General features: G+C 32.0%; 1 protein-coding gene across 5 annotated transcripts in view; it reads right to left on the bottom strand.

Moving 5' to 3' along the window:
* Positions 1-16,010, bottom strand: part of LOC134716121 (fibroblast growth factor receptor 3-like) — a 56,217-nt gene that overhangs the window by 13,130 nt on the left and 27,077 nt on the right. For all 5 annotated transcript variants that reach the window (XM_063578899.1, XM_063578897.1, XM_063578898.1 and 2 more), the window contains 4 exons: positions 13,254-13,411; positions 12,161-12,284; positions 8,280-8,467; positions 5,795-5,930 (listed from right to left, as the gene is read on the bottom strand). In XM_063578899.1, the coding sequence (XP_063434969.1) occupies positions 5,795-5,930; positions 8,280-8,467; positions 12,161-12,284; positions 13,254-13,411 (606 nt within the window). The remainder of the gene's footprint in view (positions 1-5,794; positions 5,931-8,279; positions 8,468-12,160; positions 12,285-13,253; positions 13,412-16,010) is intronic.

Here is a 16,010-nt window from a genome sequence, read left to right as displayed (position 1 = left end):
TGGTTTGGATTTGTCGTAGAAATTTTGCTCGAATCGCTGTAGATGTCGTCTTTCATTATACTAGATTTTTCGCAAACTATTGAACTGATTATGACAAAACTTGACAGAAATGCTTGAAATAACCAATATAACAAAGGGAAAAAGTCTCATTCAGTTTATTGAACAAAAAGGTCTTCTTTATAAAGGTGTAACACCACCAAATCATGGTATGTCACTTCTGGTTGTATACGAAAGTAGGTCTTAAAAAATATTCCCTTGAAATTGACCGTTGTAGGTAATTAATCCTACAATTTATTGCAGTAAAACTATTTCTGTGTCATAAACATATCTCTTGGATATTTCTTAACACCATTATTTTTTATTTGTGATTTCTATATAAAATTTTGTAATCTTGAGGTTACATGGTGACTAAACCTTGTGCACAAATAGAATAAGGGGAGAAATTTGATTGGTTAACTTCCAATGATGGTTATTTTCTTATATGCAATGAAATGTTATGTGAAATTTTTTCTATAGAACTGGACAGAATAAAACTTTACTCATGCCAAGTATTTCTTTATTTGAAACAAAGATAAATTCTGCACAATGTTTTGAAAAGTGCAAATTTCACATAGACTACTAGGGGAAAATCAATGGTGGTATTACACCTTGATGGGTTTGAGCTTTTGATTTTGTCATTTGTTAAGGCACTTTCTGTTTTGAATTTTCATCGGAGTTCGGTATTTTTGTTATTTTACTGGCTTTTTTCAGTAGATAAACTCATCATAGATAGTATGATTGAAATTTTGTATTTCCGTCTACAAAAGACTCACCAGTGACGCTCGAATCAATGATGTTAAGAAGATAAATAAAACACGATGTTTAATATTATTGACTTGTTTAGAAAATATTTTCAAGAATTAAGATGTTATACTGTCATGAATCCTCTCGATTTAAATTATTCAGTTTTATTTTTGGGGGACATTTAAGAAAAAAATGATATAATTATTCTTCTTATATATTTCAATCTTACAATTTCTAATTTCGGATGGATCTTCAATTTCTGTCTTTTTCTATCATTCAGGAGTGGTTTTTGTTATTCAAAGATAAGAAGATGTGGTATACGTGCCAATGTAACAAAACTCCAACATTGAATTAACAACTAGAATAAGGGAAACCTTTTTCGCATAGTAAGCTATAAATGGCCCTAAAATAACAGTGAAATCACTTCAAATGACAAAAATAACGGCGCAATTAATGTACAATACATTGAAAGTAAAACAAATATGATTTACAGCAACGCATGTCAACCATAAATTACAGGTTCCTGATTTGGGACAGACATACATAATGTACTAGGATTAAACATGCTATCAGGCACCCTTCAGTATGTTATTTTTTATACAGTTTTGTTATTATTGATTACAGGGGGCACTGATTTGAACTCGAATGTGATAGTCATGTTTTAAACTCCTTGTTTGACCATTTTTATCAGCAGTGATTGCATTACATTAGTTTTTGCTGATAGTTCTCTAAAATTTGATATATTTATTTAACCTTGACAATGTTTTTTCGATTAGAACCAGTCATCGAGTGTCAAACAAAGCGGACAACCCGTATTTTGTGTTTATTGGTCCGAGCTTTAGACTTACGGATTGGTATGTATCAGTTGTATATCGATTAAACCAAAAATAGTAAGTTTAATAAACGTTTGGTCTGCAATACATCAGTCATTCATTAAGAACGATGCAGGTGATTTTGTCAATTGACATTTTAATCCGTTTGATACGTCCACCAGCACTGGAATAGACCCAGTGGTGTATTAGATATCAAAGGCACCAGGATTACAATTTATTACACCAGACGCGCGTTTCGTCTACATCAACCTTATTAGTGACGCTTAGATCAAAATAGTTATAAAGACAAACAAGTACATTGATTTACATTGATTTACCCAAAAGTCCAAAAAGTTGTGCAAAAAAGGGCTAAGGTAATATATTCCTTGGATAAGAACATCCTTAGTCTTTCGAAAAAAGTTTTGCCAACAGGAAATTTATTCAAATGACCATTTAATTGATGTTCATGTCAACACAAAAGTGCTGACTACTGGACATAGTCCTCTCTGTATCTTGGTGAATGTGATGATCATTTTAAATTGTACTCATCGACGTACACGCATTCATGGTCATGGTCATAAAACATAACATATTCTTCATGATTGATGTGTTCATGACCCTAGTTCGTCTATTTATAAAAAAAGCTGTAGGGTATTCATCACATTTGCAAGACGCTTTATTCACTTCACCTTTCAAAACGTCATTATCTCTTCCATTTATGTTTGGAAATAACTAATACAAACATCAATTAAAGTTACAGCTATGATCTCTAATATTGCCAAATACTGATTTTAAGACCAGTTTGCACTCTAAATCTTTCTTTTGCCAACAAAACTCCCAGTGCCATCAACTTGGGCACAACCCTTCAATATCAACCAGATTTCTTGAAATTCCTACTTACCCTAAAGATCAGTTAAGACGTATCATTACATTTACCGATACCAATTACACAAACCAATTGTTAACAAAATTTTCAATTACAATTACGTTTTGCAGCATCTCAATATTGACCACAATTCTAGACCTCGCGATTGAACTAGTGCTAATTAACAATTTATATACTATCCGCCTAATTACGTTATTACTTAGGATCTTAACTTTAAAATATTTTTCCAAAATTTGTTATCCTAAGGCCAGAAATATCGTGAGTCATATTGAGTCAATTGGTAAAACAACTTCAAAATATTGATGAATTCAGTCGCGGAGTATAACGGGCAAAAAGTAAAAAGGTTAGAAAGAAGACTTACAGTTTTAATTTTGGTTGATTTATATGTTTTGGACTTTAGCGCGGTTGTTATTTCCCCTGAACCAGTACACTTTTATGTTAAGGGGCAAGCAGGAGCTCGCCTTCAGGTGTCAGATTTTCTGTCTGTGTTAAAAACCCATAGATGACCATGGACTGTTTTCTGCTCTTTGGTCGGGTTTTGTCTTTTTGACACATTCTCAATTCTTTAGGATACTCTTTAGGAATGGATTACGGACGTGAGGTCGTTAAGACACATCAGAAGTAAAAAAGAAAAGAACTGAACTGAATGGGATTTTGTAAACATAGTTTTCATGAATCTTTAAAGATCAAAATGTTGCAGAGCTCGTGTCCTCTCTCCATGACAAATAACAATGTCTCCACATATACAGCCAAAATGAGATGACATTCGCCAGTATGTATGGACAGCATGAACTACTTGATGTTGTGAGGAGAAAGCATGCTATTTGGAAACAAACAAAAAGTACAAATATTTTCCACTTCACTTATATTTGATATACAATGATTTTACAATGTCTGTGATATATAGTTGACAAAAATTAATTAAACAATAATGGCAAATACTGGTGGGATCACTGAAAGTGTTCATTTACATGGTATTTTAATTTCTTCCGTCAAAGACTTGAACAACATCTCGGAGATAATGGCGATGTCGACATATGAGATCACTATCATGCATCTTGATTTTGCATATCAGGCATAATATAAATAATAATTTGTAAATGGTAATTAGCTTATCTCCTTTTTTAAGTGATTACTCTGAAGTTTTTTTTTTTATCAGTAAGCAATTAAACGGTGCGCTCTATGCCGATCAAATCAGTTTATCAAATAATTGGATAAGATCATCATCCAGATGTTTGTTTAACAATAAAACCTATCTCCAAGGAAAATTTCAAACCGGAAGTCCGTTATCAAATGACAAAAGCTCGAACTCATCAAACGAATAGAAATCAACTGTCATATTCCTGAATTTGTACAGGCATTTCCTTATGTAGAAATTGTGGATTTAACCTGGTTGTATAGATAGCCAATCCTCTCACTTGTATGACAGTTGCATATTATTTTATTATATTAACAACAATATGTGCGCAAAACAAACAGACTTAGTAGACAAAAAATGTCAAAACCGGCGTACAGCAGTCAACTTTGTTTTAATTGTCTAAATCACTATAAGTTCTTAAGTTTGTGATATTCTAACGACACTGCAATAAATGGAATATTAAGAATATATATTTAAAAAAAAGATATAGTATAAACGACTGTTTCTTTCAATCAACTTCTCTTTGTATTGCAATTGAAAACATGTAGAATCTGTTGAGTTTCGTTTATAATCAACTCATTAACCCTCCCTTACAAGCCTTAATAAATATGACGAGATGATTTTTAAAATGTATATACCATTGAAAAAGCTCAAAATTGTCTCCCTCTGGTGCAAAAATGCTATTTTGTGGCATTAAAATTGCAATATCTTTTTTTAACTCATTGGTGACCTATATTTTTTATCATCATTTTCAAATAAGCTGAACTGAAACTCAACTTTTGTGAAATTTGTGCGATTTAGTTCTTTTTTTATTTCGGTATTACCTTTTTTCTCCCATTACAATGGAGTTCAACAGAAAAAAGTAACTTTACAAAAATGTATGCTTCTTTCGAAGGCAGATTGTGAGTGTAAATAAACGGGACCCATCTTTTTATTTTATTTTCCTATTAAGTATGAGATAAAGTTCATTTGTATAAAAATATAGCGAAATCCTATATCTAATATTTGTCGATTGATCAAAACTTCGGATACAATTTATCATGTTTATATACTAGATACCCTATGGACATTTAGTTAAAGTTTGAAGGTATTTGACCCAATCGTTTCAGAGGAGAAGATTTGTTAAATAGTTTGCGAAGACAGACGACGGACGCCAAGTGATAGCATTAGCTCACAAGGGCACCTGTGAGCTAAAAAAGTAATTGATAAAAGATTGTATCAACGTCAATAATCACTTATTACTTATAATTGATTGTTTTACGAGTATTTTATGATGAAAAACAAAACATTTAAATTATAACCTAAGCCTTTACCTATTACTGCTAGCCAGGCAATCTGATAATCTCTACCAAGTGGATTAGAAATCAAACAAGTATACCATCCAGCATTACTTTAGTTACATTCTGACCTATTACTGCTAGCCAGGCAATCTGATAATCTCTACCAAGTGGATTAGAAATCAAACAAGTATACCATCCAGCATTACTTTAGTTACATTCTGACCTATAACTGTTAGCCAGGCACTCTGATAATCTCTACCCAGTGGATTAGAAATCAAACATGTATACCATCCAGCATTATCTTTCATTACATTCTTACCTATAACTGTTAGCCAACTACTCTGATAATCTCTACCCAGTGGATTAGAAATCAAACAAGTATACCATCCAGCATTATCTTTCATTACATTCTTACCTATAACTGTTAGCCAGCTACTCTGATAATCTCTACCAAGTGGATTAGAAATCAAACATGTATACCATCCAGCATTCTCTTTCATTACATTCTTACCTATAACTGTTAGCCAGCTACTCTGATAATCTCTACCCAGTGGATTAGAAATCAAACAAGTATACCATCCAGCATTATCTTTCATTACATTCTTACCTATAACTGTTAGCCAGCTACTCTGATAATCTCTACCCAGTGGATTAGAAATCAAACAAGTATACCATCCAGCATTATCTTTCATTACATTCTTACCTATAACTGTTAGCCAGCTACTCTGATAATCTCTACCAAGTGGATTAGAAATCAAACATGTATACCATCCAGCATTCTCTTTCATTACATTCTTACCTATAACTGTTAGCCAGGCACTCTGATAAATTCTACCAAGTGGATTACAAATCAAACATGTATACCATCCAGCATTATCTTTCATTACATTCTTACCTATAACTGTTAGCCAGGCAGTCTGATAATCTCTACCAAGTGGATTAGCAATCAAACATGTATACCATCCAGCATTGTCTTTAGTTACATTCTTTATTATCAGTATTTCTGGTTGACTTACATTCACCATGGATTGCTTAAATTTCAAATGAAACACATAACAGCATTAGAAGATATCAAAAAAGTTTTTTAAACAAAGAGTGAGGTTTTGTCATAACTGTCATAATCCTAAGAGCTACAAGCCTAAGATATATATATATATATATATATATATATGGCCATTGTTATAATATTGTTCGTTTCTGTGTGTGTTGCATTTTAACGTTGAGTCGTTTGTGTTTTCTCTTATTTTTTAAGATATTGAGATAAGACGTGGCACGGTACTTGTCTATCCCAAATTCATGTATTTGGTTTTGATGTTATATTTGTTATTCTCGTGGTGTTTTGTCTGTTGCTTGGTCCGTTTCTGTGTGTGTTGCGTTTCGGTGTTGTGTTGTGTTTCGCAAATTTATGGTTCTTCCCTCGCCGGGATTCGAACCCATGCTACTGTGATATCGTGACACCAAATCGCCTGCACTGCAGCCGTCCCGCTAGACCACACGACCACCTGGGCTCTCAAAAAAAGAGCTTTCGGTGGGCATGTGTAACCTTTCCACGTCAGTTTTAATCTAGCGGCGTACTACAGTACATGATATATAAGGCATGAAGATTTTATTGTTACAGATCAGCTAAATTATCTATAGTAAAGGATCCTACAAATTAATGTAAGATACAGTCACAGAAAATAATTATATTCATAAGTACGTCTGAGTCAGTGACAACCCTACAACAGATGTATCCATCGGATCGCCATCAATGATGGTGATACATGGCTGTGTACATAATGTATATACAACTCGTCTAAACATCAACCCAACAATTTTAGATCTGTAAATTTGCTTTCGCAAATTTTTGGTTCTTCCCTCGCCGGGATTCGAACCCATGCTACTGTGATATCGTGACACCAAATCGCCTGCACTGCAGCCGTCCCGCTAGACCATATATATATAAAAACAATGTTTTGAAAAAGTTATCTCTTTCATATTCATTTGATAAAATTTACTGTTTGCAATAGCATGAATTGTTCTATATAATTAGAATGTTCTTATCCCGGGCATACAAACAATGCCGTATTTGGCAAAACCTTTTCAACTTTTGATCTTCAGTGCTGTACAACTTTGTACTTTTTTCACTTTCAATCTTTTATATCTGGGCGTCACTGGTGAGTCTTGTGTGGACAAGACGCGTTTTTGGCGTATTGAATTTTAAACCTGATGCTTTTTGTTATCTATTAATCATGCTTTTCTTTGTCTAATATGTTCTCCCTTTTATTTGTATTGTAGTCCTGTAATATTATGTTGTCATTTTAATGTTATATTTAACTTTGCCATTAAAGTGCGAGGTTTGGCATGCCATAAAACCAGGTTCAACCCACCACTTTTATTCCCCTTTAAAAGTGTCCTGTACCAAGTCGTTTGTGTTTTCTCTTATTTTTTAAGATATTGAGATAAGACGTGGCACGGTTCTTGTCTATCCCAAATTCATGTATTTGGTTTTGATGTTATATTTGTTATTCTCGTGGTGTTTTGTCTGTTGCTTGGTCCGTTTCTGTGTGTGTTGCTTCTTATATTTAATGCGTTTCCCTCGGTTTTAGTTTGTTACCCCGATTTTGTTTTTTGTCCATGGATTTATGAGTTTTGAACAGCGGTATACTACTGTTGCCTTTATTAGTTATTAATCATTCAATATCAGTTTCATACAGTAATAACAGTATTGCTGAAACCTCTCTTAAACTTAAGTCTTAATACAATTACTGTGTGATAACACTTGTAAAAGTTTAACCATTCAAATCATTTATAAACATAAATAAAGAATTAAAAAAACATGTTTTTGATCCTGTATTGACATATAAGTAATTTTTAGTTAACAACCCATAATTCCGATTATAATGAAAAAGTTTTTCAAATACATATTATGTTAGAAACATTAAAAGGCCAATTAAAAAAAAAATATTGATACGAAAAATTATCAAGAAACTAAAAACGTAAATTCAATTCACTATTTCAATACACTAGACAATGATTAAAATCACATTCTTTTATTAAGTCACTTGTGATTTGTTATGCAGTCATACATGTAATTTTTCTATTTTTTTTGGTTATAAATTTTCGGATCTCTTTGAGCACCGACTCTCCCCGATAAATAAAAAAAGTCTTAGTTATATATTTTCATATATTTCCTAATGAAGATAGATTTTCAAAAGTAAACAGTAATTTACAGGATGCTGCCGCTTTTTTTTTTTTTTTTGAAACCCAGTAATTATGGGACCAGCAAATCAGACAGTATCCAACAAGATATTTTAATTTTTAAAACAGCTTGCAAAAATGGACATTTTAAAAAGTAAAATGTCTTATGATTTTTTTTATTTCATCTTATTAATATTTACCTGTATAATTTTGACATGTGGCTGTCCTTCATCATCTCTATAAGAACCATTGACTGTGTAGTGTTGTAACCACTGTGTATGGTGCTGTAGGTCATTTCTTAACACTTTACATTCAAACCTAGCATCACTCCCAGCTTGGACTGTCTGATTTGTTGGTCCAACTATTACTGGTTTTGTAATTCTGCTCACTGTAAATTTAAACATATATCTATTAACATAGTTCATTAAGGAAATTAATTAATTTCCTAATATAACACTCACTGTGCAGAAGTCAAAATAAAAACTCGCAATCACTTAAACTTTTTTTTTTGGAATAAATGGTTATTCATGAAATCTCTTTAATATGTGATGTGGAACTATTTATTTTCGTAGGCATCGATGTTGGTGATTGGAGAAATAAAATGAGGATACCTAAACTTGTGTTTTTATCATTTGTCTCTATCATAGAGCCAAAAAAATGATTTTCTTTAGAGTCAAAATACTGGTTTAAATTCCTAGTTTTCTGCTATCCACAATTACAAAAAAAAAATGTATCTGATTAATATAAATGAAGCTACAGTATATTTTTCAGTCTCTCATTAAAGATATAAAAAAAGAAGATGTGGTATGATTGCCAATGAGACAACTATCCACAAAAGACCAAAATGACACAAACATTAACAACTATAAGACACTTTTATTCCTTTTCACACTTCATTGATAAGTTTATCCTAAAACATCCACGTGTTTTAAAGCCCGTACTCTCAAGATCAGGACCCCTACACTCAATCAATCAAACTCCTCATCAAATGTCTCAATCAAACACATCTGATGAAGATTGGAGGTTATCAAGCTATATATTAGCTGTTGAATATTAATCCTTTGATATTTGAAAAAAAGGATTTGGGGCATTAAGGCCTGGTTTTGGCCCAGGAAAATAATATGTTTTATAACTTTTTCAAATTGGGACATAACGTTTAGAAATGCACAGTGTCAAGAAATATCAATGAACATTTATTAAGATTTTTATGTGATGACGTCACAACTACGTCATGATGTGTACTGTTTTCACAAAACTGAATAAAATACAGAATTTATGCAGTTTTCTATCTTTATATCTCTTGTGGAAACAACGTGCGAAGCCAGCCAAGAAACAACAAAATAATTTAACTTTATCATAACCATTGACAAAATCTCGACAAATATAAAGTTGTTTCTTTGGTGCGCACATGGTATTTCAATCTAAAATTTACTTAAAGGTTTGATGAAAAACAAAGAAAATCACGAAATTTTACAAACTATGCAAATACAGTCATGATTTGTTGCCATGGTAACTTGTTCAATTTCCAAAAATGTTTTGTTTTTCTTAATACCTTGTACCTTAGATACTGTACAGTAAATTAAAAATATGTATGATAACTTTTAAATTTGCAGTAATTTTGGAGCCAAATAAGGGCTTAATTGCCCCTACTCTTTTTCGTTTTCATTTCTGAAATCTGAAATAAGAAAAATTGAACCCCACCAATTTTTTTCACCTCCCCCTTTCCCTTATTCCAAATATGATCTCAATTTAAATTTCTATTGAAGTTTACTACAATAACTACTCATTTAAATGCACCATAAAATAAAAAATGTCAGACAGTCATGATTTAAGTTGATTGAAGGTAGCAAAATACAAAGATTTTATAACTCTAACTCCCAAGTTTTAAAATGCTATAACTTTCTTAATAATGCTTTCAAATTTATAAAAGTGGTAGCTTTGGATAGCCAACAGGTTACTCTTTCAAATTATTGCAATGTTAGTATTATGCAACTATTATGTAACCAATAATAATGCTAATTGTGTCTAAAATATTTTTCACCAAATTTCTACTTTCAAATAAAATAAGCTTCTGCATAGGTATCCCTAGAGGTTTGATTTTATCATATGTTGTTCCTATGGCCATTACATTTTTGATGAAATCAAATAAAGTTAAATTTTTGACCTTTTAGACCTCAATGTAGACCTATTTAATAACCGGTCCAAAATATTTTAAAATTCTAAATACGTAGTTAAATTAAAAATAAGAACCCCATATATTGAGTTTTTGTTGAAATCAAACAAAGTTTTATCTTGGACCCCGATTTAGACCAACTTGAAAACTGGGCCCATAATGAAAAAAGAAACTAAGTACATGTTTAGATTCAGCATATCAAAGAACCCCAGAAATTCATTTTTTGTCAAAATCAAACTAAGTTTAATTTTAGACCCTTTAAACCTTAATGTAGACCAATTTGAACACAGGACCAAAAATTAAGAATCAAAATACACGTTTAGATTCGGTATATCAACGAACTCCAATAGTTCCGTTTTTGATGAAATCAAACAAAGTTTAATTTTGGACCCTTTTGGCACCTAATTCGTTGGAACCAAAATTCCCAAAATCAATTAAAACCTTCCTTTTGTGGTCATAAACCTTGTGTTAAAATTTCATCGATTTCTATTAACTTAAACTAAATAGTTATTGTGCAAAAACCAAGAAAACTGCCGATTTTGGGACCTGTTTTTGGCGTACTAAATTATAATCCTGGTACCTTTGATAACTATTTACACTACTGGGTCTATGCCACTGCTGGTGGACGTTTTTTCCTCGAGGGTATCACCAGCCTAGTAGTCAACACTTCGGTGATGACATGAATATCAATAATATGTGGTCATTTTTTTAAAATAAATTTCCTGTTAACAAAAAATTTTTTTTTTTGAAAATCTAGGGATTTTCTTATTCCAGGCATAGATTTCCTTAGCCGTATTTGGCACAACGTTTTGGAAATTTGGATCCTCAATGCTCCTCAACTTTGTTATTGTTTGGCTTTATAAATATTTTGATATGAGCGTCACTGATGAGTCTTATGTAGACGAAACGCGCGTCTGGAGTACTAAATTATAATCCTGGTACCTGATAACTATTTTGCCCCTAATTCCTTAACTGTTGGGACTTAAACCCCCAAAGTCAATCCTAACCTTCCTTTTGTGGTCATAGAACTTATGTTAAATTTTAAAGATTTCTGTTTACCTACAATAAAGTTATTGTGCGAAAACCAAGAAAAATGCTTATTTGGGCCCTTTTGACCCTTAATTCCTAAACTGTTGGGACCAAAACACCCCAAAACAATCCCAACCTTCCTTTTATGGTCATATACCTTGTGTTAAAATTTCATAGATTTCTATTTACTTTTTCTAAAATCAGAGTGCGAAAACCAAATGTCTTCGGACGACGACGACAGATGACGACGACGCCAACGTCATACAAATATACGATTAAAAGATTTGCAGTCGTCTAAAAATTAGATTTTCTTTGAAGTGAAATACTGGTTTAAAATCCTAGTTTTTTGCTCTCATATTTATAATATCAACATATCGACAGTAGCTTTTTAAGTCTCTCATTTAAAACATGTTTTGAATAACTTAACTGAAAGAAAAAACTATAGGGGGGAATGTAAAGAAAAATTCTGTAAATCCTTTTTTTAAATTTTTATTTAACACTAAATGTTTGAGTAATCAGCTTTAAAATTGACACCATCAGCATCTCTGGTTATGATATGTCTCAATGAAACACATCTGATGAAGATTCGGAGGTTATCAAGCTACATATAAGATACCCTATATATCAAAATAATTGGCTATTAATTTCTACAGTAACTTCTATAATCTATAAACCTCACCAAAATTACTTTCATTGCCCTCAATTTAAAAATAATCTATGTGTAACTTTTAAAACATTGTGCAAAACCTAACATAAGGAAATAATTAAAGATAATTGCTGTGGATTTCTGAATTGAATTACATTATTAAATGGAAAATAAACCCCCCCTCCCTATGAAGCTACATACGTTTTTTACAATCTTTATAAATGTTCACATACTTAGAACTTCAAGTTTGTAGGTGAAATTCAACTTTCCAAGGTCATTCTCAACAACACATGTATAGTTGCCTTCATCAGATTTCAGAAGTCTATCGATCTTTAGTTGGTATTCTCGAACATTGTACTGAAAAATATAGAAAATTATTCCAAATGTGTTAAAAACAAATTATTGGCTTGTTTCATCAAAAAGCTTCTTGATTGGGGGTATTCTACTGATATATACAAACATATTTATTTCAACCCACTTTTAGTTTAAAGAATTTAACAAAGGAATAAATATGTGCTAGTTTTACATCTTTAAAAAGATTGACAATTGGTTTTCATTTTCGTCTTCATTTGTAGCTACACCTTTTCAATAATTTGTTTAAATTACTTCCTATATTTCATAAGCATTGCATCTGGTTTCATCTAAATTTTAATTTGAATTTGAAATATAAAAGTTGAAAAAAAACTTGTTAGAAAGGAAATGAAATCTGCCCCTCATTGAATCCATTAAACAAATTAAAGCCACATTCACTTACTTACTCCTAAGGAGAATGCACTATGTAGAAGATTAAAAACTAAGACCGAGCGGATTATAGTACATCTATCAGTACTGCTATATGGCTTGAATAAAAATGTTTATATGTGGATCCAACATTGTTTATAAATCATGCCCCTCTTCGCTCTAGTCATCACAATTTTTAATTTATAATTTCTTGTCTCATATCAAAGGAATTCTAAAGAGCCGGCTCATCAGACAGGACTGTGTCTGGTAGAAACATATAAAGGCAAGCTGTTACTGTTTACTATTTGTGAAAAGAATCAACTGTCATGGCCAATGTTGTTACTCACGCTTTGCTTGTGGCAAAGTTTGATTTGTACAAGATGAATTCGAAGTAATATCAACCAAATGTTTTTGCCTTTGCCATAGGTTTTTATAATGTTTATTTTTTTAATAACAGCACAATATTCCAAAGCAAACTGATCAACAATAAATTAAAAAAAATACTTCTCTTCTCATAAAGAGACTAGATCTTACTACTGCACTGTATATAAGTAGTATGTTAATCCCTTTCTATTTTCTAAAACTAAATAGAATAGTGTTGCCTACCCGTCCTCCTGTGACACCAGGGTCAATGAACTGTTTGTCTTTGAACCATTTAATGGTAGGCTTTGGTTTTCCACAAGCAACACATTTAATTTCCACAGAAGACATTTCTGGTCTGGCAATCCAATCCCCATTAGTTTTATCTTTAAAAATTGGTGGACCTGTAATACAAATAGGCTAGGTAGAGCTTATTCAAGGACTTCAGTTTTAAAAGGCTATTCTCGTTAATATTTACATGCTTTTCCGACTGACAGTGCAGCTTAAATTGAGGTTTTAGTAAATTAGTTTATACCAATGTTTTAATTAACCATACAAATCCATGTTAATTTAGAAAATTAATTCTATTAAAATAAAGGAATTCAATACTTCTTTTTTTCCCAAAGCTAAATTACAGTTAGCCTTAGTTAAACCATGAGTTATCTCCCTTTCTATATTGAGTGAAAAATATGACAAACTAATTATAAAATGACACTACAATACTTTATTTAGAAGGTAACCAACGTCAGTACGCAAAATCTATACTTCAAGACCATCTTGTATTATTTGTGATGTTGATACGGAATATTTATCAACGCGTTCTTGGTACCTTACGATGAACTATTTTTTTTAGAAAAAGGACGAGACGTTTTTTGACATCATTTTTCTGCTTAGACACTGGTGACATTTTACAAAGTCTGAATAGGAGCTGCAAACTCTTGAATACCGAATAAGTTATATTTTTAAATGTCGGTTGAAAACATTGTATTTCGAAAATTATTTTGAACTTTTCTGACTTTTTCTTGTGTATCACAGTATATATTTTTTTTTTGGTATAGTACATACATATTGTATTTTTGTATAGTATTTTTGTATTTTATATGTCATTTATGTACAACGCCGTTGAATACATATTGATGTAGAAATAGGCGTTTAATTAAGTTTTCATGTTTTATGTTTCAAGAAGAGGTCGACAAGGAGAGGCGCACAGTTCGTTCCCATAGGAATGCCGACAATTTGTTGAAAAATTCTACCTCCAAACTCAACAAATATGTTGTCAATAAGAAACTCCAGCAAACTGATCACTCGTTCCTCTGGGTTTTATGTTTTACCCTTTTGTTCCATATTAACAAAATATGCCTTATGGTATCCCAAAGTGGTAAATTTATAGCGTATGCTATCATTTTTATGATGTAAAGCATTGTGGATTATTTATTTTAGACGGGTTTTCAATTTCATATGGGGAATGGATGTATACAAGGTTGAAAATCAAAAGTTTTAATAGAACTAGTTTCAGAAAAAGACTGAGATTTAAAATTATTCAGTAGTTCTTTAGAGTTTTTAAAAATCCACATATGGTTTATACCACTACGCGAGTAAACAGTTTCACAGTTTATCTGAAGGCCCTCTGTAACCCTCTTTAACATATGATTTGGGGTCAAAGTTCTTAATAAAAGGGCCATGCGTTTGTTCAAACAGCAGGAAGCAGGCTGGCATGTACTGTATATCACAGACAAGTGGCTGATCAGGTGAACAATATGTTGCCAAACAAGTCCATGTTGTACTTAAAATATACTCAATATAACATGCAACCTAGATTTTAATAATTAGTTAGAGACTTACAAAAAGCTTAAATAAAGGCAACAGTAGTATACCGCTGTTCAAAACTCATAAATCCATGGACAAAAAACAAAATCGGGGTAACAAACCAAAACCGAGCGAAACGCATTAAATATAAGAGGAGAACAACGACACAACATCGAAACGCAACACACACAGAAACAGACCAATCATCAGACAAAACATCATCAGATTAAACCTTTTAAATCATTTTTAAAACCCCATTTATAATAATTTGAATATTCATAGCTTATTTATTCGGATTTGATAGGTTGTGTAACTTGTAAATTTGTATTGAGATACTTCTAAATCTGAAAGCACTTTTTAACTTGAAAAATGGCTATAATATCTAAATTGTAAAATGTACCAATCATTTAGTTTCATAAAATAAAAACACACTGTTAAAAAAACAAATAAATCCAGAATTTTACATCAATAAACAAATAAATATCTATGGTTGTATGCTCAACTTATTTCTACTTTGATCAAATAAATGTAAAAAAAAAATACTAATTCAAAGATCTAAGGTTTCAAGTACAAATTGAATAGGAGTGTAATTTCCCTTTCAAATCCCTTGAATTATATAACTTCAGTGGAATTCCTGCCAAACATCTGTATTTATCACAATAGAAAGGAAGTGACTTCCATTAAAGTCTCTGTGATATTTACTCAACATACACCCTTATCTGATGTCAAACTGGGCACCTCCTATATAATTGATCCAAAAGGGACTTAACAAGTTTGTCACACTAACCAAGGAGGTTATATGAGAAGGAGAGTGAACATTCTGCTCGATACAAAATTAGCATCTCTAGGATAGCAGTTCGATCAGAGAAAAATTATAAAAATATAAAGAAACCGACATGTTTATCACCCATTTGACATGGCCTTCTGATGTACCGGGCTGTTACCGCGAGCAGTTCGGGCAATTAGATAAATTGCATATGTCACATGATTGTTCCGAAGCACCTGAGATCACCCCTAGTTTTTGGTGGGGTTCGTGTTGTTTATTCTTTAGTTTTCTATGTTGTGTCATGTGTACTATTGTTTTTCTGTTTGTCTTTTTTCATTTTTGGCCATGGCGCTGTCAGTTTGTTTTGGATTTGTGAGTTTGACTGTCCCTTTGGTATCTTTAGTCCCTCTTTTATCAGTGACTAGGTCATT

Source organism: Mytilus trossulus, chromosome 4 (genome assembly GCF_036588685.1).
Source record: "Mytilus trossulus isolate FHL-02 chromosome 4, PNRI_Mtr1.1.1.hap1, whole genome shotgun sequence".
Lineage (NCBI taxonomy): Eukaryota > Metazoa > Mollusca > Bivalvia > Mytilida > Mytilidae > Mytilus > Mytilus trossulus.
Note: the sequence above shows the minus strand (reverse complement) of the source record. Positions and strands in the feature narration are given on the sequence as shown.